This window comes from Hylobates moloch, unplaced genomic scaffold, assembly GCF_009828535.3.
Source record: "Hylobates moloch isolate HMO894 unplaced genomic scaffold, HMol_V3 SCAFFOLD_8, whole genome shotgun sequence".
Taxonomy (NCBI): Eukaryota; Metazoa; Chordata; class Mammalia; order Primates; family Hylobatidae; genus Hylobates; species Hylobates moloch.
In genome coordinates, this window is record NW_026652283.1 from 80314585 (window position 1) to 80342199 (window position 27615).

The window sequence follows — 27615 nt, forward strand, 5'->3', positions numbered from 1 at the left end:
GCTCCTGCGATCCCGGCAGGCCAAAAAGTCTGGAGCGGATAAATAGCCACAAGATCCGGAGTCGCTCGCCGTAGCTCTGGTCCAGTGTCCACCACCCAGAGCCTATTTCCATACAGGGAAACCAGCAGCACTTCTCGTGCCTACTTACCGTAGTGACTGGTGGGGGAGGCAATGACCCCCCTGGAGCTGTGCTTCCGGCTGGGTGTGCACTTTCCCCATCTCTCCCCCAGCCCCATCCTGTCCAGTCCCTAGGACTACCCGAGAGCCCCCCACAGCCCTGAATAGGGGAATTTGGTGATCCTGCTTGTGCCCTCCAGCCTCTCTGTTGATGCTGGAGCCCTGGGATCAAACGGCTGAGTTGATGGTAATTTCCACGGCGCCCATGACGCTGAGGGGAAAAGACTATAGGCTCCTTGGTCCAGAGTTGGAGATCCCGAAGATCAGATCTCTCTCATTTGCTCCTGCCATGCCCCCAACTTCGTGAGTCCTCTTCCAAGGATAGTTTAAAGCACCAAACCCCTTACCTTCCCCTGGCCCTCGTATAGGTTTGGGCTTGGGGGCACAATAAAGATTTGTGGGTGAAGTCTCTGGTTCCTGGGGCTAAGGCAGTTTCCGGAGGGAAGGGGTAGGGTTGGGGTGGGGGCGCTCTCCGCCCGGTGTTGCGCTCCTGCCCAGAATCCTCTCCGGCCTTTCCTTCCTGCCGCGATTCCCAACTTCGCTCTAAGTCGCTAGACTCTAAGCTGTTGGAGGGACCGCTGGACAGACCTGGGAACTGACAGAGGGCCTGGAGGGAAACAGGCCAAAGACCCGCAGGCAGAGTTGACACGGAACCCCAAAGCAAGGAGGAGGGCTCGGGCCCGAGACCGTTCACCTCCCCTTATCCCTGTTCTCCTCTTCAGGATGGAGCTGACCTCAAGGGAAGGAGGGAGGGGACAGCCTCTGCCCTGGGAACTTCGACTGGGCCTACTGCTAAGCGGTGAGAGGGCCTGGTGGGGGCTGGGGGTTGTGGAATATGATGGTAGATCCTGGTAGTTGCCCTTGGGGCACATGAGGTGGGGCCACCGGATAGGAACTCAGCAGAACTGACTGAACTACTGTCCCCAGTGCTGGCTGCCACACTGGCACAGGCCCCTGCCCCGGATGTGCCTGGCTGTTCCAGGGGAAGCTGCTACCCCGCCACGGGCGACCTGCTGGTGGGCCGAGCTGACAGACTGACTGCCTCATCCACCTGTGGCCTGAATGGCCCCCAGCCCTACTGCATCGTCAGTCACCTGCAGGTGTGGCTGGGGACAGGGTGCGACGCCGAGTCAGGGTGGGGCTGGCACTGCCTGAGGCACTGATTCTAATCCCCATCCAACCCAGGACGAAAAGAAGTGCTTCCTTTGTGACTCCCGGCGCCCCTTCTCTGCTAGAGACAACCCACACAGCCATCGCATCCAGAATGTAGTCACCAGCTTCGCACCACAGCGGCGGGCAGCCTGGTGGCAGTCAGAGAATGGTGAGGCCATGGGTGGGGCAAAAGTGAGCAGGGCTGCCCACCAGTAGCTTTGAGTCCTTGACTTCCGACTCCTGTCCCAGGTATCCCTGCGGTCACCATCCAGCTGGACCTGGAGGCTGAGTTTCATTTCACACACCTCATTATGACCTTCAAGGTGCCTGCATATCTGGGAGCCTGCCCGAATCACCCTGCTTGGCTCTCCATTGCCCCTGGACAGAGCATCAGCTCCTTAACCCAGCCTCCTTGAGCATGGATGCAGGAGGCTTCTTCATCCCTTCACACCTTCCATTTGCCTCCAGGCCTTTGCACATGTTCTTCTGCCTTTCCAATCCCAGGCTGGGTCAGGCACTGTCTCCCTGAGCCCCATGAACCCTGAGTCTCCCCATTAGAGGTGGCTACCCTTGCTGGTCATTATCTGGCTTCCACCAGTCACCCCCACTCTCTGTGAGCTATTTGAGGGCAGTCTTGGGCTGAGCAGGGCTCTTGATGGCTCTAGGTTGGGCTTGGGTCCTGGTGCCTGCTGATCAGCTATGCCCCCCTACCCAGACATTTCGCCCTGCTGCCATGCTGGTGGAACGCTCAGCAGACTTTGGCCGCACCTGGCATGTGTACCGATATTTCTCCTATGACTGTGGGGCTGACTTCCCAGGAGTCCCACTAGCCCCCCCACGGCACTGGGATGATGTAGTCTGTGAGTCCCGCTACTCAGAGATTGAGCCATCCACTGAAGGCGAGGTGAGGACTGGCATCTGGGCTGGGGGCTGGAAGCTGGAAGCTGGGGATGATGGGCCTGAGGCAAGGTCCAGTGTCACTATGAACTCCCTGCCTCTCCAGGTCATCTATCGTGTGCTGGACCCTGCCATCCCTATCCCAGACCCCTACAGCTCACAAATTCAGAGTGAGTGCTCCACCCTTTGAGTCTGGCATAGTCTGTGTCCGGCGAGGGACTATTTGGGGCCTCAGTAACTATTTTGGGTGCTTCCTAGGGCAGGTGCCAAGCCCAGTTTAGCTCGGGTGGCAGTGTACAGGAGGTCTTTCAAGGTGACCTTGGCAGCTGAGCCCCTGGGTGGGCATGGGGCAGCAAGGGCCTGCCTGGTCAGTTGGCGACCCCTTCTCCCACCTCAGACCTGTTGAAGATCACCAACCTACGGGTGAACCTGACTCGTCTACACACGTTGGGAGACAACCTGCTCGACCCACGGAGAGAGATCCGAGAGAAGTACTACTATGCCCTCTATGAGCTGGTTGTACGTGGCAACTGCTTCTGCTACGGACACGCCTCAGAGTGTGCACCCGCCCCAGGGGCACCAGCCCATGCTGAGGGCATGGTGAGGGGCTTCAGACAGTTGGGATAGGGCTAGGGGCAGGGGCGGACATGGCTGAGCAGTGCTGACAACCTGCCTGCCAACCTCTATAGGTGCACGGAGCTTGCATCTGCAAACACAACACACGTGGCCTCAACTGCGAGCAGTGTCAGGATTTCTATCATGACCTGCCCTGGCATCCAGCTGAGGACGGCCATAGTCATGCCTGTAGGAGTGAGTGAGATCTTGGCCTCCATAGCTCCAGCACTCTGCAGCCTGGCTGTGCCCTGGGTAGAACCTAGAGCTGGTTGGTCAAGCCCCTAAAACCCAGGCTGTATCCAAAGAGTATGCAGGCCTTGATGCCCCTTGGGACCCCCTCAATCCTCCTCTGCAGTCTGCTCTGGGTAGGGAACCAGTATGATGCTGAGGCCTTGAAGTCCCTGAGCCCCTACCCACAAATTTTGGCCTGTGATCGGGATCTAAGGTGGCCTACTTCTTACCCTTGCGACCTGGTTCCTCAAGTGGCCTTTGCCCTGCCCTTCCTCCCCTGCCAGAGTGTGAGTGCCATGGGCACACCCACAGCTGCCACTTCGACATGGCCGTATACCTGGCATCTGGCAACGTGAGTGGAGGTGTGTGTGATGGATGTCAGCATAACACAGCTGGGCGCCACTGTGAGCTCTGTCGGCCCTTCTTCTACCGTGACCCAACCAAGGACCTGCGGGATCCGGCTGTGTGCCGCTGTGAGGCTGGGATTGGGCAGGGGGAGAGAAAGCTGAGCCTGGGGCAGGAACTAGAGAGCTGGACTGCTGTCTAAATTGCAGGGAATTGGGGTTAGGGGCTTGGGATAGAGCTAGACCAGGGATCCAGGGTGGGATCCCTTAGGCTTAGGAGAAGACTGGCAGTGAGCTAGTTGAGATAGGGTGAGTGACCCTGTATCTCTTTTTGCCATCAGCCTGTGATTGTGACCCCATGGGTTCTCAAGACGGCGGTCGCTGTGATTCCCATGATGACCCTGCACTGGGACTGGTCTCCGGCCAGTGTCGCTGCAAAGAACACGTGGTGGGCACTCGCTGCCAGCAATGCCATGATGGCTTCTTTGGGCTCAGCATCAGTGACCCTCTGGGCTGCCGGCGTATGTGTCTCCTGCCCTAAGTTCTATGCTGACCTTTAACCCCTGTCCTCTTACTCCTGACTCGGCTGAACATGAGCACTGCCACAGTTCCCCAAAGTGCTGATGGTTCTCCTTCCCTGCAGGATGTCAATGTAATGCACGGGGCACAGTGCCTGGGAGCACTCCTTGTGACCCCAACAGTGGATCCTGTTACTGCAAACGTCTAGTGACTGGACATGGATGTGACCGCTGCCTGGTGCGACTGGAGGGGGCTGGAGTTCTAGGGGCATGATTTGTCCTTAGAGCACAGGGCTGGGGTGTGATACCTATGCCAGTGGGTGGGTGCTGAGAGCTTAGGATCCAGTCCTGGCTGAGAAGCCTCAGGTCTGGGAGGCCAAGGGTGTGGGCCAGTGGTCTGGGGGGCATGTTTTCACTGGGGGGTGATTGAGGCTAAGACATGTGGTTGGGACTTCCTGCTGGGTGGTGAGGGGGTCTGGAGGTCTGTTTCTGGCCCCCAGCAACTCCTTTCGCACAGCCTGGCCACTGGGGCCTGAGCCACGACCTGCTCGGCTGCCGCCCTTGTGACTGCGACGTGGGTGGTGCCTTGGATCCCCAGTAAGTGTTGTAAAGGGGGCCTGGGAAGGGATGGGGAAAGATCCTGAGCAGAAGAGGAGGTCCTTCTTGAGTAACCACAGAGCTCCCTCCAGGTGTGATGAGGCCACAGGTCAATGCCACTGCCGCCAGCACATGGTTGGGCGACGCTGTGAGCAGGTGCAACCTGGCTACTTCCGGCCCTTCCTGGACTACCTAATTTGGGAGGCTGAGGACACCCGAGGGCAGGTGTGGGGCCTCCCCCTAAGCAGAGGGCTGGATGTGGGTGGACACGTCTATGACTGGAGAGGTGGGGTTATGGGCAATACCTTTTTGGGGGGATAGGGGTGATATCTAGCTTTGACAGGAGAAATGGGGTTTGGGGCTGGCTGTGGCAGAAGAGGCAAAGCCTCACCTGAGCCTCCATCTCTGGCTGCATTATCTCCCAGGTGCTCGATGTGGTAGAGCGCCTGGTGACCCCGGGGGAAACTCCATCCTGGACTGGCTCAGGCTTTGTGCGGCTACAGGAAGGTCAGACCCTGGAGTTCCTGGTGGCCTCTGTGCCGAAAGCCATGGACTATGACCTGCTGCTGCGCTTAGAGCCCCAGGTTAGACCCTGTTATCTAATCTGGAGCTGAACCTCTGGATGTGGGAGCATCTCCTCCATCATCCTGTTTTCCCAGGTCCCTGAGCAATGGGCAGAGTTGGAACTGACTGTGCAGCGTCCAGGGCCTGTGCCTGCCCACAGCCTGTGTGGGCATTTGGTGCCCAAGGATGACCGCATCCAAGGGACTCTGCAACCACATGCCAGGTGAGGGCACTGGTGGTAGCACTCACAATGGCAGGGGGTTGTGGGGCCAGCCCTAAGCTCCCTGCAGGGCACCTGGAAGACCCTACAGCTCATTCATCTGTTCCTTCTTTCGAATACCTCCAGAATGCTGGTTGCCAGGCCCTGTTGGGCATGGCTCTGTTCACAGAAAGGAAGTAGACAGATCAAGGCCTGCTCTCTCAGGGGTCTAAGGCCCAGAGGCCAAGGCAGGAATTAATGGGAAATCACCTGGTGTCACTATCAGGAGGGTCCACAGTGGTGGTGGTAGAGGGTGGTAGTGGTGGGGCTGTGGCATCAGAGCACTCTGAGCAGGGATGTACCTGGTCTGATTAATGTTCTATTACATTTTGGGTAGTTTTTTTTTCTTTTTTTCTTTTTTTTTTTTGAGACGGAGTCTCGCTCTGTCACCAGGCTGGAGTGCAGTGGTGCGATCTTGGCTCACTGAAATCTCCACCTCCCGGGTTCAAGCATTTCTCATGTGTCAGCATCCCAAGTAGCTGGGACTACAGGTGCACGCCACCACGCCCAGCTAGTTTTTTGTATTTTTAGTAGAGATGTGATTTCACCATGTTGGCCAGGATGGCCTCGATCTCCTGACCTTGTGATCTGCCCACCTTGGCCTCCCAAAGTGTTGGGATTACAGATGTGAGCCACCGCGCCCAGCCCTGTTTCATTGTTTTATGTTTTGTTTGTTTGTTTGTTTTTGAGACAGAGTCTTGCTCTGTCGCCCAGGCTGGAGTGCACTGGCGCGATCTCGGCTCACTCGGCTCACTGCAAGCTCCACCTCCCAGATTCATGCCATTCTCCTGCCTCAGCCTCCCAAGTAGCTGCGACCACATGCACCCGCCACCACGCCCAGCTAATTTTTTGTATTTTTAGTAGAGAAGGGGTTTCACCGTGTTAGCCAGGATGGTCTCGATCTCCTGACCTCGTGATCCGCCCGCCTTGGCCTCCCAAAATGCTGGGATTACAGGCGTGAGCCGCTGCACTTGGCCTATTGCTTTTAGTTTTTGACCATGTAAATATTCAAACAGAAGGAAAGAGAATAACATATTGAACCTGGCTGTGCCCATTATAGACATTTTGCCAACTGTGACTTGTGTTTAGAAAAAATTCCTCTAGACCAGGCATGGTGGCTCATGCCTGTAATCCCAGCACTTTGGGACACTGAGGCAGGAGGATCACTAGAGCCCAGGAATTCAAGACCAGCCTAGGCAAAATGGTGAGACCCTGTCTCTACAAAAAATAAAATAATTAGCTAAGCATGGTGGCGTGTGCTTGTGGTTCCAGCTGCTTGGGAGGCTGAGGTGGGAGGATCTCTTGAACCCAGGAGGTCAAGGCTGCAGTGAGCCAAGGTCGCGCCACTGCACTCCATCCATCCTGAGCAACAGAGACCGCATCTCAAATAAATAAATAAATAAATCAGAAAAGAAAAAGAAAAAAAGATGAGGGATTGAAGAACAATTTTTGGGATGGGATAAAAGAACCCAAGTATGAGTTTGCGGCACAATGGGAAAGGAAAGCCTTGGAGACAAAGAGAGAGGGGGTGACGTAGTGTTGATGAAGAGGAGCAGCCGTTGTAGGTTGTAGGTCGGGCTCGGAGGAAGTGTGAGGTGGTTGTTGAGGAGAATTGGCAAATTCTTGGGGTTTCCAGGCTTTATGAGTATTTCCAGTGAGTCTTCACAGGTGGATGTATGATTTTAGAGGGCCACCTTTATGGGACTATTCTGTGCAGATTCTTTGTTGGGCTGCCCAGCTGTTTGTTGGCCTAGCGCAGCCCAACGCAACCCAGCCATAGTCTCTGCTTTGGCCGATGGCCTGGTTGCTGGGAGTAGGATGGGAGAGGCCCAGATGATTTGTACAGGGCCCCTAGATGACCCACTGCACCTGTCCCCACTCGCCCCCAGGTACATGATGTTTCCTAATCCTGTCTGCCTTGAGCCTGGTATCTCCTACAAGCTGCATCTGAAGCTGGTACGGACAGGGGGAAGTGCCCAGCCTGAGACTCCCTACTCTGGACCTGGCCTGCTCATTGACTCGGTGAATAATCTCCTCTTGCCCACACCAGCCAAGATGGCAAGGCCTGTGGTGTGGGACTTGAGGGATAGCAGGGGTCTGTGGCAGAAGAGGCAGGCCCATGGTGGTGCCAGGGTGGGCAGGCTTGTGGCAGTGCTAAGGCAAGTGCTCTGGCAATGCCTACATGGTCCCAGGTCTGAACTGCGATCTTCCTTGCTCACTCCTTCAGCTGGTGCTGCTGCCCCGTGTCCTGGTGCTAGAGATGTTTAGTGGGGGTGATGCTGCTGCCCTGGAGCGCCGGGCCACCTTTGAACGCTACCAATGCCACGAGGAGGGTCTGGTGCCCAGCAAGACTTCTCCCTCTGAGGCCTGCGCGCCCCTCCTCATCAGCCTGTCCACCCTCATCTACAATGGTGCTCTGCGTGAGTGTCTGTGATGTGGGTTGATGGGGCAGAGGTGGGGACCCAGCCTGACTTGGCCCAACCCTCCTCCCCACAGCATGTCAGTGCAACCCTCAAGGTTCACTGAGTTCTGAGTGCAACCCTCATGGTGGTCAGTGCCTGTGCAAGCCTGGAGTGGTTGGGCGCCGCTGTGACCTCTGTGCCCCTGGCTACTATGGCTTTGGCCCCACGGGCTGTCAAGGTACTCTCCTGCCCGTTGTTCCCTCCTATGCTTCTCTCTCCTTCCCATTACTGTTCTCTCTCCTCCTTCTGGACCTGCTGCTGCTTTCCTCAAACTAAGTCTTGGACCCTCTACTCTCAACCTGGGTCAGTTGTAGTTCTCTTCCATTTCCTGACCTTCCCACCTAGACCTCCACTACCCACACTCCCCTGAGACCCTCCCCCACCCACACTCCCCTCAGACCCCCTCCCCTGGCTCTGGCTCAGCTCTGCCTTGCTCCTAGCCTGCCAGTGCAGCCACGAGGGGGCACTCAGCAGTCTCTGTGAAAAGACCAGTGGGCAATGTCCCTGTCGAACTGGTGCCTTTGGGCTTCGCTGTGACCGCTGCCAGCGTGGCCAGTGGGGATTCCCTAGCTGCCGGCCATGTGTCTGCAATGGGCATGCAGATGAGTGCAACACCCACACAGGCGCTTGCCTGGGCTGCCGTGATCACACAGGCGGTGAGCACTGTGAAAGGTGAGCCTGGAGCAGCTATGAGTGGGTTGGTTGGTGGGCAGGCTTCCCAGGGACGACACATTTTTTCTTCCTCCTCCCTGCAGGTGCATTGCTGGTTTCCACGGGGACCCACGGCTGCCATATGGGGGCCAGTGCCGGCCCTGTCCCTGTCCTGAAGGCCCTGGGAGCCAACGGCACTTTGCTACTTCTTGCCACCGGGATGAATATTCCCAGCAGATTGTGTGCCACTGCCGGACAGGCTACACGGGTGAGTGGATGGGGCAGGCGTGGGATCAGGGTGAGTTGGCTGGGCTGAGCACTCACAGCTTCCTCTTGACCGTGGGCAGGGCTGCGATGTGAAGCTTGTGCCCCTGGGCACTTTGGGGACCCATCAAGGCCAGGTGGCCGGTGCCAACTGTGTGAGTGCAGTGGGAACATTGACCCAATGGATCCTGATGCCTGTGACCCCCACACGGGGCAATGCCTGCGCTGTTTACACCACACAGAGGGTCCACACTGTGCCCACTGCAAGCCTGGCTTCCATGGGCAGGCTGCCCGACAGAGCTGTCACCGTGAGTATAAGTGTGGGAGGGCATGGCTGAATTGGGGTTCTTCTTCTTGGCCTCCTCTTGACTACTGTGCTCATCTTGGTTGGCACAGGCTGCACATGCAACCTGCTAGGCACAGATCCCCAGCAATGCCCATCTCCTGACCAGTGCCACTGTGATCCAAGCAGTGGGCAGTGCCCATGCCTCCCCAATGTCCAGGGCCCTAGCTGTGACCGCTGTGCTCCCAACTTCTGGAACCTCACCAGCGGCCATGGTTGCCAGCCTTGTGCCTGCCACCCAAGCCGGGCCAGAGGCCCCACCTGCAATGAGGTATGGGACCCTCCTGCAGATCCCTGGTTAGATGGGGCCAGGTATCTGTCTTATCTCCAGGGCTCAGCCTCTGATAGAGGCTCTGACTCTGCCTTGTTCCCACCCCAGTTCACAGGGCAGTGCCACTGCCGTGCCGGCTTTGGAGGGCGGACTTGTTCTGAGTGCCAAGAGCTCCACTGGGGAGACCCTGGGTTGCAGTGCCGTGGTGAGGGAGCCAGCGGGGACAGGGTGGATGGAGGACTTCCAAGAATGCCCCACAGTGGCCCTAACTCTGTGCTCTGCTCTTTCTTGCAGCCTGTGATTGTGACTCTCGTGGAATAGATACACCTCAGTGTCACCGCTCCACAGGTCACTGCAGCTGCCGCCCAGGCGTGTCTGGTGTGCGCTGTGACCAGTGTGCCCGTGGCTTCTCAGGAATTTTTCCTGCCTGCCATCCCTGCCATGCATGCTTCGGGGATTGGGACCGAGTGGTGCAGGACTTGGCTGCCCATACACGGCGCCTAGAGCAGCGGGCACAGGAGTTGCAGCAGACGGGTGTGCTGGGTGCCTTTGAGAGCAGCTTCTGGCATATGCAGGAGAAGCTGCGCATTGTGCAGGGCATCGTAGGTGCCCGCAACACCTCAGCCACCTCCACTGCACAGCTTGTGGAGGCCACAGAGGCGCTGCGGTGCGGAAGGGCCTAAGAATACATGGTGGGATGGGGCAGAGGCCCAGTGGACCAGGGCTGAAGCCTCTCTAAATAGCCCCCTCTCCATCATCACAGGCGTGAAATTGGGGAGGCCACTGAGCACCTGACTCAGCTCGAGGAAGAGCTGACAGATGTGCAAGATGAGAACTTCAATGCCAACCATGCATTAAGTGGTCTGGAGCGAGACAGGCTTGCACTTAATCTCACACTGCGGCAGCTCGACCAGCATCTTGACTTGCTCAAACATTCAAACTTCCTGGGTGAGTTGTTAGCCAACTAGGCAGGTGGACCACGGTCAGTCTTCAGCTGACTGTCTGCCTCTGCCCAATTTAGGTGCCTATGACAGCATCCGGCATTCCCATAGCCAGTCTGCAGAGGCAGAACGTCGTGCCAACACCTCAGCCTTGGCAGTACCTAGCCCTGTGAGCAACTCGGCAAGTGCTCGGCATCGGACAGAGGCACTGATGGATGCCCAGAAGGAGGACTTCAACAGCAAACACATGGCCAACCAGCAGGCACTCGGCAAGCTCTCTGCCCATACCCACACCCTGAGCCTGACAGACATAAATGAGCTGGTGAGGTGCAAGTGTTGGGTGGGACAGGTGGGTGTAGATGTTCCTCCCACAGGGCCCTGACTTGTTCTGTGCCTGGCAGGTGTGTGGAGCACCAGGGGATGCACCCTGTGCTACAAGCCCTTGTGGGGGTGCCGGCTGTCGAGATGAGGATGGGAAGCCCCGCTGTGGGGGCCTCAGCTGCAATGGGGCAGCGGCTACAGCAGACCTAGCACTGGGCCGGGCCCGGCACACACAGGCAGAGCTGCAGCGGGCACTGGTAGAAGGTGGTAGCATCCTCAGCAGAGTGGCTGAGACTCGTCGGCAGGCAAGCGAGGCACATCAGCGGGCCCAGGCAGCCCTGGACAAGGCTAATGCTTCCAGGGGACAGGTGGAACAGGCCAACCAGGAACTTCGAGAACTTATCCAGAGTGTGAAGGACTTCCTCAACCGTGAGCCTCCCACGTGTCCCAGGCCATGTGGTTGTCCCTTTGGCAACTCCCCGTGTCTGTATCTCCCTTGGTTCATACTTGAGCCTCAGGGACTACATTGGATTAGTGTTTATGATCCCTTGACTGGCTCCTGAGTTATTGCCCATATGTGGTCCCAGGCCCATGTTCTTGAGTCTGAGCCCCTTGTATAGTCCCTGTTCTTGTGATTATATCCTTATGCCTGGTAACAAACCCCTATCCCATGTACATGTCCTGAGTCTACACCCCAAAACTGTATCGTCATGTCCATGCTGGAGAATCTATGTTCTTAAGCTCTTGTTGTGTCCCTATAGAGGAGGGGGCTGATCCTGATAGCATTGAGATGGTGGCCACACGGGTGCTAGAGCTCTCCATCCCAGCTTCAGCTGAGCAGATCCAGTACCTGGCGGGTGCGATTGCAGAGCGAGTCCGGAGCCTGGCAGATGTGGACGCAATCCTGGCACGTACTGTAGGAGATGTGCGTCGTGCCGAGCAGCTACTGCAGGATGCACGGCGGGCAAGGTCTGACCCCATCCCTGGCCCCTATCCCTGACAGCTGGTTTTGATACCTCCAGGTTCTGATTCCCCCCTTTCCCCAGGAGCCGGGCTGAGGATGAGAAACAGAAGGCAGAGATAGTACAGGCAGCACTGGAGGAGGCCCAGCGGGCACAGGGTGTTGCCCAGGGTGCCATCCGGGGGGCAGTGGCTGACACACGGGACACAGAGCAGACCCTGTACCGGGTGAGGTCTTCCTAGGACATCAGTGGGACAAGGTTATGGCATGCACCGTAGATCTGTGTAACCTTTGGCTCACCCATGGCAGGTACAGGAGAGGATGGCAGGTGCAGAGCAGGCACTGAGCTCTGCAGGTGAAAGGGCTCGGCAGCTGGATGCTCTCCTGGAGGCTCTGAGATTGAAATGGGCGGGAAATAGTCTGGCAGCCTCTACAGCAGAAGAAACGGCAGGCAGTGCCCAGGGTCGTGCCCAGGAGGCTGAGCAGGTGGGTTGAGGCAGAGCCAGTGGAGAAGGTAGGGGTGGAAGATGGGCCTCCACTGAGCTACCACGCTAACCTAACCCTCTACATCTGCAGCTGCTGAGGGGCCCTCTGGGTGATCAGTACCAGACGGTGAAGGCCCTGGCTGAGCGCAAGGCCCAGGGTGTGCTGGCTGCACAGGCAAGGGCAGAACAACTGCGGGATGAGGCTCGGGACCTGTTGCAAGCCGCTCAGGACAAGCTGCAGCGGCTACAGGGTAAGAAATGGGGCAGGTGGGCACCAGAGACACAGGACTGTGGGAGACCCCCCTAAACTGACACCTGCCCTTCCTAGAATTGGAAGGCACCTATGAGGAAAATGAGCGGGCACTGGAGAGTAAGGCAGCCCAGCTGGACGGGTTGGAGGCCAGGATGCGCAGCGTGCTTCAAGCCATCAACTTGCAGGTGCAGATCTACAACACCTGTCAGTGACCCCTGCCCAAGGCCTACCCCAGTTCCTAGCACCGCCCCACATGCATGTCTGCCTAAGCACCGAAGAGCTCTTGGCCCGGCAGGGGCCCCAATAAACCAGTGTGAACCCCCACTGTGTTGTCTGGACTCTGATTTGGGGCGGGCAGGGGAGTCTCCAGGGGAACCTCGAGATTGCCCCCAGCAGGACCCATGCACGGCTAAGCCACCCGAGCACCGCCTCCTTCCGCTCGGGCCCGCCCCGGAGCTGCCAGTCGCTCCGAGCCCATTCCCGCCGGAAGTGCGTCACCAGCTTGGCGCTCCGCCTCCCTCGGCCTTAAATAGAAGTCGAAACAAAACAAGCCGCTAAGGCGGTGGCGGCAGCGGCGCCGGGACGGGGGAGGGGCGCGCCGGAACCGGAACCGACCTGACGCCGGAACCGGAACGGAGAGCGGGTTGCCAGGGCCCGAGGGGGGCTGGCTGCGGCGGTCTCGCTCGGTGAGTGGAGCGGGCTGCTACTCGCCGCCTTGGCCGCAGCGGGGAGGCCGCAACGCACGGCCGCGGCGGCCTGTTCAAGGTCACGGGCCGTGCCAGCCCCTACCCCTAGTGCCCCGCAGCGTGCCAGCCCACTGATGCCGGCAGGGCCGTTACGCTATGCCTGTGGTCAGCCTTCCACCTGGGAGAGGACTGGCGGCCAGCGAGGGCAGCTTCCTGGGAGAGGTGGTGGCGGGCTCGGGGTTCAGAGGCTGAAGCTGGGTCGCAGCTCGACCGGGGCGCTGGTCTGTGGTCAGTAACCCCGCGCTGCCATTTCAGGCCGGCTCGGGTCTCTAGACACCCCATTTCCCGCCTCGACGTCCCTGGGGCGTGGGGGAGGGACGCGACCTTCGGCTGGGGCCTGGGTGCGAGAAGGAGGCGTCGGTGGCAGGTGTCATTAAAGATCCAGCCCACCAGTACCACATCTGACCTATAGAAGGGTATCCTGCCATCCCTCCTTCCTCCTTTACACACTTAGGGGAACACAGACTAGTCATTATCTGTCCTGCTACTGGTTCAGGCCAGGCTTGAGGCTGCCAGGAGTCCTGGATCTATGGTCCTCCCCAGCCTCATCTCAGTATCTACTTTCAAGACCTTCATTTTGGAGGGGGAAACAGTCCAGAATCCACTGGTGGGTCTGTGGGAAACTGTAGTGGTCCTTGTGGCTCAGAGCTTGTGAGTGAAGGCATCTGGGAAGGAAGGTGATGATTTCTGTTCCAGTCTCAAACTGGATGCCCATCCTGCCTTAGTACTGGAGCAGGGTTGCTGCTGAAGAGGTAGTGTGACATATAGATACACTTTTCAGTCCCTTTCTGCTTGGGACAGCAGCTGGGGAGAGGACTTTCTCTTGAAATGAAGAAGGACCAAGCAGTACATAGGAGCAGGTTCTTGCCAAGGGTGGGAGCTGGCAGGAGGCAGGTGGAGTGCCTTAGCCCCAGGACTTTTTCTGGGCAATGGTAGAACCTGGGTCGAGCCTGTTTTCAGCCACAGAGCCTGGTCCTCCTGCGGCTTGTCTCCTGTCCTGCCTTCTTCCTCCACCTTCTATTTCTCCAGTGGTGACTAAGCAGCCAGTGAGAGTGAAGGAAAAGTGAGCACCCTGCTTGGAGTGCCAGAACTGTGGGCTGGAGCCATGGCTCCTCTCCAGATTGGTGGAGTAGCCTGGTCCCAGGCCATGACTTCCTTGACCTGGTGCCCCCTCAGTGAGGCTTCCATCTGTGTGGGACTGTTATGGTGGGTATCTATGAGGCTTGGCCAGAAGTGGTTGCTGCTACTTGCATTATTTATTACCTCTTTAGAATAGCCTGAGAGTGTCCAGGGGTACTTCAGAGATGAGAAGATCCAGCTCTGTAGCATTAGTGTCCTGGGTTGCTGAGCCCTGGCTGTAGCTAAAGAGCAAGTTGTTGGGTCTTGGCAGTGATCACTGGCTTCTTTCCATTAGGCTCTCAGTTCCTTGCTGGAGAATTTGGCCACAAAGAGTTGCCAAGATAGCTGGGCCAGGAAGAAAGCGCCGCAGCCCTGACCCAGACGCTGTTGCCGACCCCGGGGCACTCTGGCTGTCGACCAAGCGCCTCAAGATGTCTGGTGGGGCCAGTGCCACAGGCCCAAGGAGAGGGCCCCCAGGACTGGAGGACGCCACTAGTAAGAAGAAGCAGAAGGATCGAGCAAACCAGGAGAGCAAGGATGGAGATCCTAGGAAAGGTGGGAGTGGCATTCCCAGAGTGCTTGTGGCCTTTTCTCCCTCCCATCTTATTGGTATACAGATTGGGGTTTGGGAGATGACTTTTTTGTTCTTCTCTCTGTCCTGGTCTGATGATGAGAGAAGAAGGACCCATGATAGCCTCAGTAGAGCCTCAGCTTTGAAGCCTGAGTACTTGGCTAAGATCCAGAAGATGGTGCTGTTGGGGAGCTTGCCTTCTTTCCTTTTTAAACTTTTTTTCTTTTTTTTGAATCTGTTCTTTCTTTTTTTCCTTTTTTTTTTTGAGATGGAGTCTCATTCTGTAGCCCAGGCTGGAGTGCAGTGGTGCAATATCGGCTCACTGCAACCTCCACCTCCTGGTTCAGGTGATTCTCCTGCCTCAGCCTTCCAAGTAGCTGGGATTACAGGTGCATGTCACCATGCAAGGCTAATTTTTTTCATTTTTTTTTGAGACAGTGTCTCACTCTGTCATCCAGGCTAGAGTGTAGTGGCATCTTGGCTCACTGCGGGCTCTGCCTCCCGGGTTCAAGCGATTCTGCTGCCTCTGCCTCCCAAGTAGCTGGGATTACAGGTACGCACCATCATGCCCAGCTAATTTTTGTATTTTTAGTAGAGACGGGGTTTCACCATGTTGGCCAGACTGGTCACAAACTCCTGACCTCAGGTGATCCACCTGCCTCGGCCTCTCAGAGTGCTGGGATTGCAGGTGTGAACCACTGTGCCTGGCCCTTTTTTTTTTTTTAAAGGCAGGGTCTCACTCTTGCACAGACTGGAGTGCAGTGCAGGTGTGATCGTAGCTTACTGCATCCTCAAAGTCCTGGGCTCAAGCAGTCTTCCTACCTCAGCCTCCTCCCCATGCTTGACTAATTTTTCTTATATTTTTTTTAGAGACAGGGTCTCGATATGTTGCCCAGGCTGGTCTTGAACTTCTGGCCTCAGGTGATCCTTCTGCCTCAGCCTCCCGTGCAGCTGGGATTACAGGCTCACGCCACCATACCCGGCTATTCTTTCCTTCATCGTCAGGGTCAGCATCCACTCCTCGAGAGGAGCAGACCAAAGAGGGTCAGTAATGAATGGGCTTTTTGGATGCTAGGGAAGGGGAGGGGGCACTTGCAATTTGGCTCCCATCTGAAGCAGTTTCATTAGGCTGGGTCTCTGTTACCTGCTTATCACCATCAGGAGCTTGTGAAGACCCTCATGATCTCTTGGCTACTCCCCCTCCAGAGTTGTTGCTCAATTGGAGGCAGAGTGCAGAAGAGGTGATTGTCAAGCTTCGTGTGGGAGTAGGTCCCCTGCAGCTGGAGGATGTAGATGCTGCTTTCACAGATACGGACTGTGTGGTACGGTTTGCAGGTGTGTCCATCTGCCCTGAGCACAGTAGTATGTTTGAATCTTCTGATATCTCCTATCTTACCTCATGGACCCTGCTCTGTCCCCAGGTGGTCAGCAGTGGGGTGGTGTCTTCTATGCTGAGATAAAAAGCTCTTGTGCTAAAGTGCAAACCCGCAAGGGCAGTCTCCTGCACCTGACACTGCCCAAAAAGGTGCCTATGCTCACGTGGCCCTCCCTCCTGGTGAGTTCTAGTAGTACAGGGTTGGGTAGGGATACCCAGTGTAGTCAACAGGGCCTGACTGCTGTATCTTTGGCAGAAGAAACCTCTAGGGACCCAGGAGCTGGTGCCGGGGCTGCAGTGCCAGGAGAATGGGCAGGAACTGTCTCCCATTGCCCTGGAGCCAGGCCCTGAGCCCCACCGGGCTAAGCAGGAGGCCCGGAACCAGAAGCGGGCCCAGGGCCGTGGTGAGGTAGGCTCAGGGGCTGGCCCCGGGGCCCAGGCAGGGCCCAGCGCCAAGAGGGCTGTGCATCTCTGCAGAGGGCCAGAGGGGGAAGGGTCCAGGGATGACCCTGGACCCCGGGGTGATGCCCCACCCTTCGTGGCTGACCCAGCCACCCAGGTGAGAGCTGGGCACCTGTTTGGGTGTTAGGAGATGGGGGGAAAGGGTGTGCACTGGAGTGGGAGCCACCTGGCAGATCCAGGGCTGATTCTGCCCACAATCTTGCCATTAATAGGTTGAGGCTGATGAACAGCTTTGCATACCACCGCTGAACCCCCAAGCCTGCCTTCTGGGCTCAGAGGAGAATTTAGCCCCTTTGGCAGGAGAGAAAGCAGTGCCTCCCGGGAATGACCCAGTCTCTCCAGCCATGGTCCGGTGCAGAAACCCTGGGAAAGATGACTGTGCCAAGGAGGAGATGGCAGTGGCAGCAGATGGTGCAACCTTGGTGGATGGTAAAGGTGGGGGTGGGCAGGCAGAGCCCTAGGTTGGGTTGCAAAGTTTGTAGGTGGGTAAAGAGTAGCAATAGGGTGGAACCTGTCCTGGTTGGGGCTGAGCCATGGTCTCAATATAGAGCCTGAGTCGATGGTGAACCTGGCATTTGTCAAGAATGACTCGTATGAGAAGGGCCCGGATTCAGTGGTGGTGCACGTGTACGTGAAGGAGATCTGCAGGGACACCTCAAGAGTACTTTTCCGTGAGCAGGACTTCACGCTCATCTTCCAGACCAGGTGGGTGGGCAGATGATGGGGCAAACAATGCCTCAGGTGGGACAGTATGTCTCATGCTCTTCCTCTTGTCCTTCCTCCTATCCTGCTGTGCCTCTGCAGGGATGGAAACTTCCTGAGGCTGCACCCGGGCTGTGGGCCCCACACCATCTTCCGTTGGCAGGTGAAGCTCAGGTGGGTGGTGCCCGGCCCCACCACTGTGCCTGTCCTACCCCCACTGGGCTCCATCTCCCTGGCTCATCTATCCTGATGCTTATTCCTCCTAAGTCCCTGAGTTTAGCCTTTTCCCACAGGAATCTGATTGAGCCAGAGCAGTGCACCTTCTGTTTCACGGCTTCTCGCATCGACATCTGCCTTCGTAAGAGGCAGAGTCAGCGCTGGGGGGGCCTGGAGGCCCCGGCTGCACGAGGTCTGCACACGAGCTCCCTTCATTGCCCAATTCCACGTGACCAGGACCCAAACCCCTGTCACATGCTGCTAACCACCAGCCCTCTCATTCCCCCTTTTTAAGGTGCAGTGGGTGGTGCAAAGGTTGCCGTGCCGACAGGTCCAACCCCTCTGGATTCAACCCCACCAGGAGGTGCTCCCCACCCCCTGACAGGCCAGGAGGAGGCCCGGGCTGTGGAGAAGGATAAATCCAAGGCACGATCTGAGGACACAGGGCTAGACAATGTGGCAACGCGCACACCCATGGAGCATGTAACCCCAAAGCCAGAGACACATCTGGCCTCGGTGAGAATTCTAGGGTGGGAAGGATGAAGAATGGAGGCTGGAGAGTCTTGGGGCTGTTCTCTCATGTTGTCTTTGCTCCCACAGCCCAAGCCTACATGCATGGTGCCTCCCATGCCCCACAGCCCAGTTAGTGGAGACAGCGTGGAGGAGGAGGAAGAGGAAGAGAAGAAGGTGTGTCTGCCAGGCTTCACTGGCCTTGTCAATTTAGGCAACACCTGCTTCATGAACAGCGTCATTCAGTCTCTGTCCAACACTCGGGAACTCCGGGACTTCTTCCATGGTGAGGGCAGGGCCGGGAGCCTGGGTTATGGGCAGAGAGAGTGCCTTTGTTCCTCACACCTTTGCTCGACTACTATTCCTAGACCGCTCCTTTGAGGCTGAGATCAACTACAACAACCCACTAGGGACTGGTGGGCGTCTGGCCATTGGCTTTGCAGTGCTGCTTCGGGCGCTGTGGAAGGGCACCCACCATGCCTTCCAGCCTTCCAAGTTGAAGGTGATCTGTGACCACTGTCACCCTTGGCTGGAGGGGGTGGGGAGGGCCAGCCAGCTGGGTGTGCAGTGGGTGCTAGGGCTTCATGTTCACACCTTGGCTCCTGTATCCAGGCCATTGTGGCGAGTAAGGCCAGCCAGTTCACAGGCTATGCACAGCATGATGCCCAGGAGTTCATGGCTTTCCTGCTGGATGGGCTGCACGAGGACCTGAATCGCATTCAGAACAAGCCCTACACAGAGACCGTGGATTCAGATGGGCGGCCCGATGAGGTCAGGGTTAGGGACAGAGGGTGGGCATGTCTCATGAGCATCCCAGCCCCCACGACTCTTTGGTTCTCACCACTCTGCCTCTCAGGTGGTAGCTGAGGAAGCATGGCAGCGGCACAAGATGAGGAATGACTCTTTCATCGTGGACCTATTTCAGGGGCAGTACAAGTCAAAGCTGGTGTGCCCTGTGTGTGCCAAGGTGTGATGGGCTCCCCTGGAAAGAGGCCCCCTAGTTCAGCTCTGCTATTCTGGTCACATTAGGTTCAGAGGCATGTGCATCTTAAGGTGCTACAGGGCAAGGTTTGGGCAAAGAAGCTGGCAGGGAGGCCTTAGGATTCTATTTGGGCTGAAGAGCCCACTCAGGGTAGGCTTCCTGACAGGGAAAAGTGATGTTAGAGCTCAAAGGTGTTGTGGCAGGGTTGTGGGCACATGGGGTGCAAGTGTGAGGCAAATTCATAAAGTGAATAAGCTGAGTAGGGCTTTGAGTGCCAGAAAGAAGGATTGTTATTTCCTGGTGGTCCTCCTGCCCTGTCTAGTGTCCTGAAGCCTGAGAGTTTGCTGGTTGGCTGTGGGGGCCCTGAGAGCCATCAGAAGCCCTGGAATGGGCTCTTTGAGCATGAGCATCTTGTCTCCCACTCTGTGTGCAGCTACCCAGTGCCACCTCTACATCCACAGGTCTCCATCACTTTTGACCCGTTTCTTTATCTGCCGGTGCCCTTGCCACAAAAGCAAAAGGTTCTCCCTGTCTTTTATTTTGCCCGAGAGCCCCACAGCAAGCCCATCAAGGTGAGGAGTAAGCCCCTACCCTCTGGGCTGTTCTAGAGAACGTGGCCCACCTCCCTCACTGACTGCCCTTTTTGCCACAGTTCCTGGTGAGCGTCAGCAAGGAGAACTCCACTGCAAGCGAAGTATTGGACTCCCTCTCTCAGAGCGTTCATGTGAAGCCTGAGAACCTGCGTTTGGCGGAGGTATCTTTGTCCTTCCTTGGGCTATTACATGTGTGGATGTGTGTGTGTACTCACCATAGACATGTGTGTACAGTCATTGGCATCTACAGACATACACATGGGCTGGGCACAGTGGCTCATGCCTGTAATCCCAGCACTTTGTGAGGCTGAGGTGGGCAGATCACTTGAGCCCAGGAGTTTGGGACCAGCCTGGGCAACTTGGTGAAACACTGTCTCTACAAGAAATAAAAAAATTAGCTGGGCATGGTGGTACGTGCTTATAGTCCCAGCTACTTGGGAGACTGAGGCAAGAGGCTCACTTGAGCCCGGGACGTGGAGGTTGCAGTGAGCAGAGATTGCACCACAGCACTCCAGCCTGGGTGACAGAGTGAGACTCTGTCTCAAAAATAAATAAATAGATAAAAAATAAAAATAGGGCCAGGTGCGGTGGCTCATGCCTGTAATCCCAGTACTTTGGGAGGCCAAGGCGGGTGGATCACAAGGTCAGGAGATCCAGACCATCCTGGCTTACATCATGAAACTCCACCTCTACTAAAAATACAAAAAAAGTTAGCCGGGCATGGTGGCACATGTCTGTAGTCCCAGCTGCTCAGGAGGCTGAGGCGGGAGAATCGCTTGAACCCGGGAGGCAGAGGTTGCAGTGAGCCGAGATCACGCCACTGCACTCAAGCCTGGGTGACAGAGCGAGACTGTCTCAAAAATAAAATAAAAATAGACATACACATGAGTATGCCTGTGACTGTACAAAAACAGGTGATGTGCTGTTATTTTTTCTGTGCGACAGAAGTGCCCTCAGTTCCTAGCCATTATCAGGGTTTTATTCCCCTTTCTGGTGGTGGATCCCAACTGCATTTCCCTTTTTAGACAAGGAGCTTGAGCTGCAGGACTACCCCTATGTTCGCTCTGCTTCTCCCTCTGTCCTGCTGCTCTCTCCTTTTATCCCAGTTGTGTGTGCTAGCTCTCCCCAGGGGTTCCTAGCCTTTAGCCTGACAGTGTCGGCTTTCTCAGGGGTAAGAGTGGGGAGGAGGCTCTTTGAATGTGGACCCTCCATGATAATATGTTACAGTCTTATAAGGCTATGCCAGTTATAGCAGGGCAGAGTCCCTCAGTGTGGAGAGCTGGTGTGGTTGATATCTGCCTCACACCTGGTCTTTCAGGCCCTCTGATGCACCAGGCTCCTTATGGCATTGGGCACCGAGACGGATGCCAGCAGAGGCATAAGCCTACAGCCCTCACCACTGCCCATATAGACCCAAGGCAGGGCCAAGCCTTCTTAAACTCTCGGGCAGGGCTAGGGAAAGGGCTTATCCTCACGTGGGATCTGTGTGTTCTCTGTCCCCAGGTAATTAAGAATCGTTTCCATCGTGTGTTCCTACCCTCCCACTCACTGGACACTGTGTCCCCATCTGATATGCTCCTCTGCTTTGAGCTGCTATCCTCAGAGTTGGCTAAGGAGCGGGTAGTGGTGCTAGAGGTGCAACAGGTGAGTAGGGGCCAACCTGATGGCATAGGGCCCTGGTGGGTGGGGCACTCCTGCCTGGTCTTGCTGAGCCAGACGACCCACCCTAGCGCCCCCAGGTGCCCAGCGTCCCCATCTCCAAGTGTGCAGCCTGCCAGCGGAAGCAACAGTCGGAGGATGAAAAGCTGAAGCGCTGTACCCGGTGCTACCGTGTGGGCTACTGCAACCAGTGAGGACCCCCATGGTCTCCCCTACCCTTTCTTTCCACCTTCCATGTGCCACTCTGCTCCTTCCCTTCACACCAGGGCACATATGCTTAAGCTTTCTACTTGCCACCCTACTTTACCAGGCTCTGGGGGAGGCAGGGCTGGCATGCCCAGTTCCCAGGGACTATGACTAGCCCCCAGTATGGAGTCATAGGAGATGGGGCTAAGGGCCTATCCTTGTCTTCCACTTCCCATCAGGCTCTGCCAGAAAACCCACTGGCCTGACCACAAGGGCCTCTGCCGACCTGAGAACATTGGCTACCCCTTCCTGGTCAGTGTACCTGCCTCACGCCTCACTTATGCCCGCCTTGCTCAGTTGCTAGAGGGCTATGCCCGGTAAGTGCCCAGTGGTTGGACTAGAGTGATGTAGGTGGGGGCAGAGGTGCTAGATGAGCTGGTCAGGAGTCTTACTTGCCTTGCTCTCTGTTGCCAGGTACTCTGTGAGTGTATTCCAGCCACCCTTTCAGCCTGGCCGCATGGCCTTGGAGTCTCAGAGCCCTGGCTGCACCACACTGCTCTCCACTGGCTCCCTGGAGGTTGGGGACAGCGAGAGGGACCCCATTCAGCCACCTGAGCTCCAGCTCGTGACCCCTATGGCTGAGGGGGACACAGGGCTTCCCCGGGTGTGGGCAGCCCCTGACCGAGGGCCTGTGCCCAGCACCAGTGGAATTTCTTCTGAGATGCTGGCCAGTGTGCCCATTGAGGTTGGCTCCTTGTCCGCTGGTGAGAGGGTGTCCCGACCCGAAGGTAAGATCCAGTGAAAGGCTCTGAGAGCTGGGGAGGAGGATAGGGGAGGATGGAGGGGGCTGTTGTTTAGGGCCTGGTGGGCCTGGTGAGGCCCTGATGGGCAGGGAAGCTTTGATTATCATGTTCTCACACAGCTGCTGTGCCTGGGTACCAGCATCCAAGTGAAGCTATGAATGCCCACACACCCCAGTTCTTCATCTATAAAATTGACTCATCCAGCCGAGAGCAGCGGCTAGAGGACAAAGGTGTCTGAGGCCGTGGGTGGGCGCCGTGGGGTGGGTTGAGCTGGCTGTTCTCCACAGCTGCATGACCTCTCTCCCTGCGAATCTCCAGGAGACACCCCACTGGAGCTGGGTGACGACTGTAGCCTGGCTCTCGTCTGGCGGAACAACGAGCGCTTGCAGGAGTTTGTGTTGGTAGCCTCCAAGGAGCTGGAATGTGCTGAGGATCCAGGCTCTGCCGGTGAGGCTGCCCGGGCCGGCCACTTCACCCTGGACCAGTGCCTCAACCTCTTCACACGGCCTGAGGTGCTGGCACCCGAGGAGGCCTGGTAAGAACAGAGCAGCAAGCAGATAAGGGGGCAGGATGGAGAAGAGAGAGACTTGCTGGTCCTGACCCAATCTCTGTCCCCATCAGGTACTGCCCACAGTGCAAACAGCACCGTGAGGCCTCCAAGCAGCTGTTGCTATGGCGCCTGCCAAACGTTCTCATCGTGCAGCTCAAGCGCTTCTCCTTTCGTAGTTTTATCTGGCGTGATAAGATCAATGACTTGGTGGAGTTCCCTGTTAGGTAAGCAATGGACCTTGGTAACTGTGGGTGGGGTGTGAGGACCAGGATGGGCATCCTGAGCACCTGTTGCCTGTCTCACCCCTCCCTGACTGGACCTGACCTGCAGGAACCTGGACCTGAGCAAGTTCTGCATTGGTCAGAAAGAGGAGCAGCTGCCCAGCTACGATCTATATGCTGTCATCAACCACTATGGAGGCATGATTGGTGGCCACTACACTGCCTGTGCACGCCTGCCCAATGATCGTAGCAGTCAGCGCAGTGACGTGGGTGAGGGCACACACAACCAGCAGGATAGGTGGTAGGGGTGGTGGTGCAGACTTTGTTCACACTCTTCCCACCCTGCTGTAGGCTGGCGCTTGTTTGATGACAGCACAGTGACAACGGTAGACGAGAGCCAGGTTGTGACGCGTTATGCCTATGTACTCTTCTACCGCCGGCGGAACTCTCCTGTGGAGAGGCCCCCCAGGGCAGGTCACTCTGAGCACCACCCAGACCTAGGCCCTGCAGCTGAGGCTGCTGCCAGCCAGGTGAGGCATGTGGGAGGCTTTACAGAATAGTGGGGGACAGTTCACAGACTGGGGCAGGGTTGGGGGATATAGCTTCCTCTCCTCCAGCCACAGGCCCCTTGAGCCTTGGGATTCATGAGAATTGCAGAGTTCTCTTAACATCAAAGCTTTAGCCGGAGGCATCCCCATGCCCTGGGGATACTAACAAACATATAGGTACACTAACATGCTGCCCCTGGCAAGCACATTGGCACCCACTTGGCACAGGTCAGGTAACTGCTCTGAACCTCACTGGGCACTATGCTGTGAATGAACTATACCTGACACTCTCCTAGATTTCCTCTGCACATTCCCCACACGCTGGCCCACACACCCTCACTTGTGATGTCCCTGAGTTCTAGTGTGCACTCAAGACAAGGCCTATTTGGGCTGGCCATGGCCTCTGGTGGCTGTTGTACTCTCTGAGGTAAGCATCTGTCTTTGCTGAGCCTTCAGGATCTTCTCTTTTAGTGACATGGTGTGCTATAGGCCCAGTTAGTGGGCATAGGCACATCTGTTTTCTAGACTGGCTGCCTCCTTTCTGGCTCCATCCTCTCTTGAGCCTTCTCTGTCAAGCTTAGAGAAATCCTTGCAGAAGACTGGTTAGGATCTGGGTATGGGTGGGAAGGAGCAAGGAGATTGCTCTGGGATTGGCAGCCCTGTTCTCTATGAATCAGTGTCCTCTGGGGAGGCCTGGACTGAAATACTAACCAGATAACTCCCCTCCCACCTCCATGCAGAGCTGCATGTGGATTGAGAGCTGTTTAGGGTAGGCCAAAATGCTCTCAAGATTCTCTTACCCTTGTGCTCTTAGTCTGGACAACCCTGAGGTTGGCTGCCTGCCTTCCTCCTTGCTGCTTGATCTAGAATGCAGGGTGTTAGCCCCAGTCACCCTAGGTGGGACTATCATGGCTAAGGGTCTCAGGGACACTGGGTCCTCCCCACCCCCCCCGGGTGCTGATGGCCGTTTCCACATACCTTAGGCTTCCCGGATTTGGCAGGAGCTGGAGGCTGAGGAGGAGCCGGTGCCTGAGGGGCCTGGGCCCCTGGGTCCCTGGGGGCCCCAAGACTGGGTGGGCCCCCTGCCACGTGGCCCTACCACACCAGATGAGGGCTGCCTCCGGTACTTTGTCCTGGGCACCGTGGCGGCTTTGGTGGCCCTCGTGCTCAACGTGTTCTATCCTCTGGTATCCCAGAGTCGCTGGAGATGAGCTCGCCTGCAGGCAGCTGCTGTGAGCTGGCCTACCTGCCTGCCCCAGGCCATGCCTGCCTTTGTTGTGGGGAACACCTCTGGGCTTTGGGCCTCGGCTTATGCATCTGGTGGGAGAGGGTGGGGAGGCTGTGGCCCCTGCAGGGGCAGAGTATCCTAGGGTGTGTATCCATCTGGCTGTCTGTCCATTCATCCTGCTACTTTGACCCTTGGCCTCGGGCTTGGCCCTGCCCAAGCTACTTCCTGTACTTAAAGTGTTAATAAAGCCAGACTATTCAGGCCCAATCTCGTCTCTCTGTCTCAACGCCGCTGCTGTCTGCGCCTGCCTTGGGACCCTCCCTTGGGTGCCAGGGCTCCAAGCCAGCACCCCCGGGATGCCAGGCGGCATGCTGGGCAGCCCCCAACCCCTGTCCTCGTATTCTGTTGCAGGGACTAGGCCCTGGCCAGGCCCCCGAGGTGGCCCCCACGCGGACAGCCCCTGAACGCTTCGCCCCCCCTGTGGATCGGCCAGCCCCCACCTACAGCAACATGGAGGAGGTGGATTAGCAGGTCCCTGGCTGATGGGGGGGGACTGGGTTTGGGACATCCACACAGAAGGCCAGCTCCTTGCCGCTTCTCCTTCTCTAACCCAGAGGACACTGGCTCTGTCAACGGGAAGCTGTGGGGTATGATTTGGGTGTGGAGACCTCTCAGGTTGGGACTTCTTGTCAGCTTGGACCTCTGACCAGTGGGCTTTGGCTTCTCCAGCCGCCTCCAGTGCTGCGTGATTTGATTCTGTTGTACCTTCAATTCTTTCTGACCCGCATTATAAACATTATAATTTTATTCTAAAAATTGTTAATTTTTTTTGCATTTTGGAAGTGATTGCTGCTGTTTAAATATATTTTAAAAATAAATAATAAATAAGTAGACTTAGTGACTGTGATCCACCACGTGCTGGGGCCACCTCCCCTCCCCATCATTTGGGGAGTGTGTGTGTGTGTGTGTGTGTGTGTGTGTGTGTGTGTGTTTATATATGAGAGACGCTGAAAGTGCTCTAGTCTGAAGGGAGATGATTGGGTCCCAGCTCATGTCCTATGGGTCATGAAGCGCCCAGTGCTATCAGCTCTTTGGAGCCTACCTGCTGCTCTTTGATCCCACTGGTTCTGGATCCCACATAAGAGGCAGCTGTGGTAGGCATCGTCAGGATCTCAATATGGCCAAGGGACAGAGGAGTATATGAAGCACTGGAGCTGACAGCGTGGAGTAAAAGGTGCATTCACCAGAGCAGCCTGGGGCTGACAGACAAGTCAGGGAGGACTTGGGGGACAGAAATACTGGGAGATCATCTTCCTCCTCTCCTGTCCTCAGCTTTTTCTTTGCTGTAACTTGAACACTAACTGCATCCCTGCAGGTAACAGAGCAGGAGGAAAACTGCTGTGGGGCAGATCTTGCTGCCCTGAAAAGAGGACAAGCAGAGAAGACGAGAGTGAATCTTGTCTGACTTCTATTGGAGGGAGGATGCTGGGGCCTGCCAGCCTTAAGAGTCTTCCCTTAAGAGTTCCTGAAGCCATCCTTCTTTGGCCAGGCGTTGGTGGCTCACACTTGTAATCCCGGCACTTTGAGAGGCTGAGGCGGGTGGGTCATGAGGTCAGGAGTTCGAGACCAGCCTGGCCAAGATGGTGAAACCCCGTCTCTACTAAAAATACAAAAATTAGGTGCAGTGGCAGGCACCTGTAATCCCAGCTACTCGGGAGGCTGAGGCAGGAGAATCACTTGAACCTGGGAGGCAGAGGTTGCAGGGAGCCGAGATTGCGCCACTGCACTCTAGCCTGGGCGACAGAGCAAGACTCCGTCTCAAAAAAAAAAAAAAAAAAGTTTCTGAAACTGGCCCAGTGTGGTGGCTTATGCCTGTAATCCCAGCACTTTGGGGCGAGGTGGGAGGATAGCTTGAGCCTAGGAGTTCAGGACCAGCCTGGGCAACATAGTGAAACTCTGTCTTTACTAAAAATATAAAAATTAGCTGGGTGTTATGGTATGCACTTGTAGTCCCAAATATTTCAGAGCCTGAGATGGGAGGATTGTTTGAGCCTAGGAGGTTGCTGGACCTTACCTCTGTCCATTCCATGACTGGGCCTTGCTGGCTGCTGCCTGGCTTTTCCACTTGGTCATCTTTCTCGACTTTTCCTGGAAGCAGTGCCAGGGGCTCATGCAGGCAGGCTAACCTCCAGACTGGGCCCATACAATTTAACATTTCTGCTTTGTGCAAGTCATAGACATCTAGGGCACTAGCTGGATATCCACTGGTATACTACCACTTGTGGCATTCTTGGTGGCACTGGTGGGGCTACTGCCTCATCCTATGACTTGTAGCCATGGCGTCCACAGTGTACCATGAAGTAACCAGGGAAGGGAGTGCAGATCTTGATCTCATTGAGGCCTTGGTGATGGTGCTACAGTGAATCTTTTGGCAGCATCAGGTACTGAGGAAATAGTGGCAGTGGCAGGCACTCTGCATGGCTTTGCTCACCATGGGCACCTTTATGGTGGGCTGGACACTTGCAGCTTCAAATTTGGTGCAAGGCTGGTGTGGCTATGGATGTGCTTCTTGGTACGTGTCCTTAGCACCACTGGTCTGCATCCCCTGCTTAACTCCTGCACCTGGCCTTTCTCATGCAGTGCACTGCAGGGCTAGGCATCTGGCTGGGGCCACAGGGCCATGGAGATGTGGGAAGCCCCAGGACAGCATTAGACCTGGATAGTGATACAGCATGTGGCCCTGGTCAGCACCTGGCATGTGATCATTAGGTGGTTTCCAGATGTAGGCCCAGACTTGGAGCTTGGTCATTAATAATGGGATATGGGCACAAAGGACAC

The 27615-nt window shown here is 56.5% G+C and overlaps 2 protein-coding genes across 33 annotated transcripts; both read left to right on the forward strand.

Annotated features, from left to right (window-relative positions):
* Window positions 1-370: 370 nt before the first annotated feature.
* LAMB2 (laminin subunit beta 2) lies at window positions 371-12624 on the forward strand. Of its 3 annotated transcripts, none has more exons than XM_032161573.2 (33): window positions 371-480; window positions 900-976; window positions 1105-1277; window positions 1363-1498; window positions 1579-1652; window positions 2045-2233; window positions 2333-2396; window positions 2624-2826; window positions 2916-3036; window positions 3357-3545; window positions 3758-3937; window positions 4060-4172; window positions 4452-4531; window positions 4624-4756; window positions 4957-5115; window positions 5191-5318; window positions 7244-7376; window positions 7582-7774; window positions 7851-7994; window positions 8257-8488; window positions 8572-8735; window positions 8815-9039; window positions 9128-9345; window positions 9454-9550; window positions 9640-10012; window positions 10109-10293; window positions 10367-10608; window positions 10688-11036; window positions 11369-11576; window positions 11654-11795; window positions 11878-12054; window positions 12145-12304; window positions 12382-12624. In XM_032161573.2, exons 1-33 carry the CDS (start codon window positions 383-385, stop codon window positions 12516-12518), a joined length of 5496 nt encoding a protein of 1831 aa, XP_032017464.2. In that variant the 5' UTR covers window positions 371-382; the 3' UTR covers window positions 12519-12624. The 3 variants fall into 3 exon arrangements, with proteins under 3 accessions (XP_032017464.2, XP_058299100.1, XP_032017465.1); XM_058443117.1 differs by having other exon boundaries at window positions 11884-12054; XM_032161574.2 differs by lacking the exon at window positions 371-480 and adding an exon at window positions 692-813.
* Window positions 12625-12847: 223 nt separating this feature from the next.
* On the forward strand, window positions 12848-25674 carry USP19 (ubiquitin specific peptidase 19). Of its 30 annotated transcripts, none has more exons than XM_032161584.2 (27): window positions 12848-12992; window positions 14467-14726; window positions 15613-15786; window positions 15904-16077; window positions 16164-16297; window positions 16374-16676; window positions 16792-17014; window positions 17128-17284; window positions 17384-17455; window positions 17575-17690; window positions 17793-18013; window positions 18098-18293; window positions 18376-18509; window positions 18620-18778; window positions 18864-18974; window positions 19451-19561; window positions 19642-19743; window positions 21086-21226; window positions 21313-21431; window positions 21667-21804; window positions 21902-22215; window positions 22350-22460; window positions 22549-22765; window positions 22852-23004; window positions 23111-23271; window positions 23353-23531; window positions 25189-25674. In XM_032161584.2, the coding sequence occupies exons 2-27, from the start codon at window positions 14603-14605 to the stop codon at window positions 25303-25305; spliced, it is 4161 nt and encodes a 1386-aa protein (XP_032017475.1). In that variant the 5' UTR covers window positions 12848-12992; window positions 14467-14602; the 3' UTR covers window positions 25306-25674. The 30 variants fall into 30 exon arrangements, with proteins under 30 accessions (XP_032017475.1, XP_032017478.1, XP_032017477.1 ...); XM_032161587.2 differs by having other exon boundaries at window positions 17799-18013; XM_032161586.2 differs by having other exon boundaries at window positions 16792-17008.
* Window positions 25675-27615: the final 1941 nt, after the last annotated feature.

Excerpts from the sequence above, each read along its gene's own strand:
- LAMB2 (XM_032161573.2), top strand. The coding sequence starts at position 383 with ATGACGCTGAGGGGAAAAGACTATAGGCTCCTTGGTCCAGAGTTGGAG. Across the intron at positions 3,938-4,059 it reads TGACCCTCTGGGCTGCCGGC|GATGTCAATGTAATGCACGG; the intron begins GTATGTGTCTCC and ends CCTTCCCTGCAG. Across the intron at positions 11,577-11,653 it reads CAGGATGCACGGCGGGCAAG|GAGCCGGGCTGAGGATGAGA; the intron begins GTCTGACCCCAT and ends CCCTTTCCCCAG.
- USP19 (XM_032161576.2), top strand. The coding sequence starts at position 14,603 with ATGTCTGGTGGGGCCAGTGCCACAGGCCCAAGGAGAGGGCCCCCAGGA. Across the intron at positions 17,015-17,127 it reads AACCTTGGTGGATGGTAAAG|AGCCTGAGTCGATGGTGAAC; the intron begins GTGGGGGTGGGC and ends GTCTCAATATAG. Across the intron at positions 18,294-18,375 it reads ACTCCGGGACTTCTTCCATG|ACCGCTCCTTTGAGGCTGAG; the intron begins GTGAGGGCAGGG and ends TACTATTCCTAG.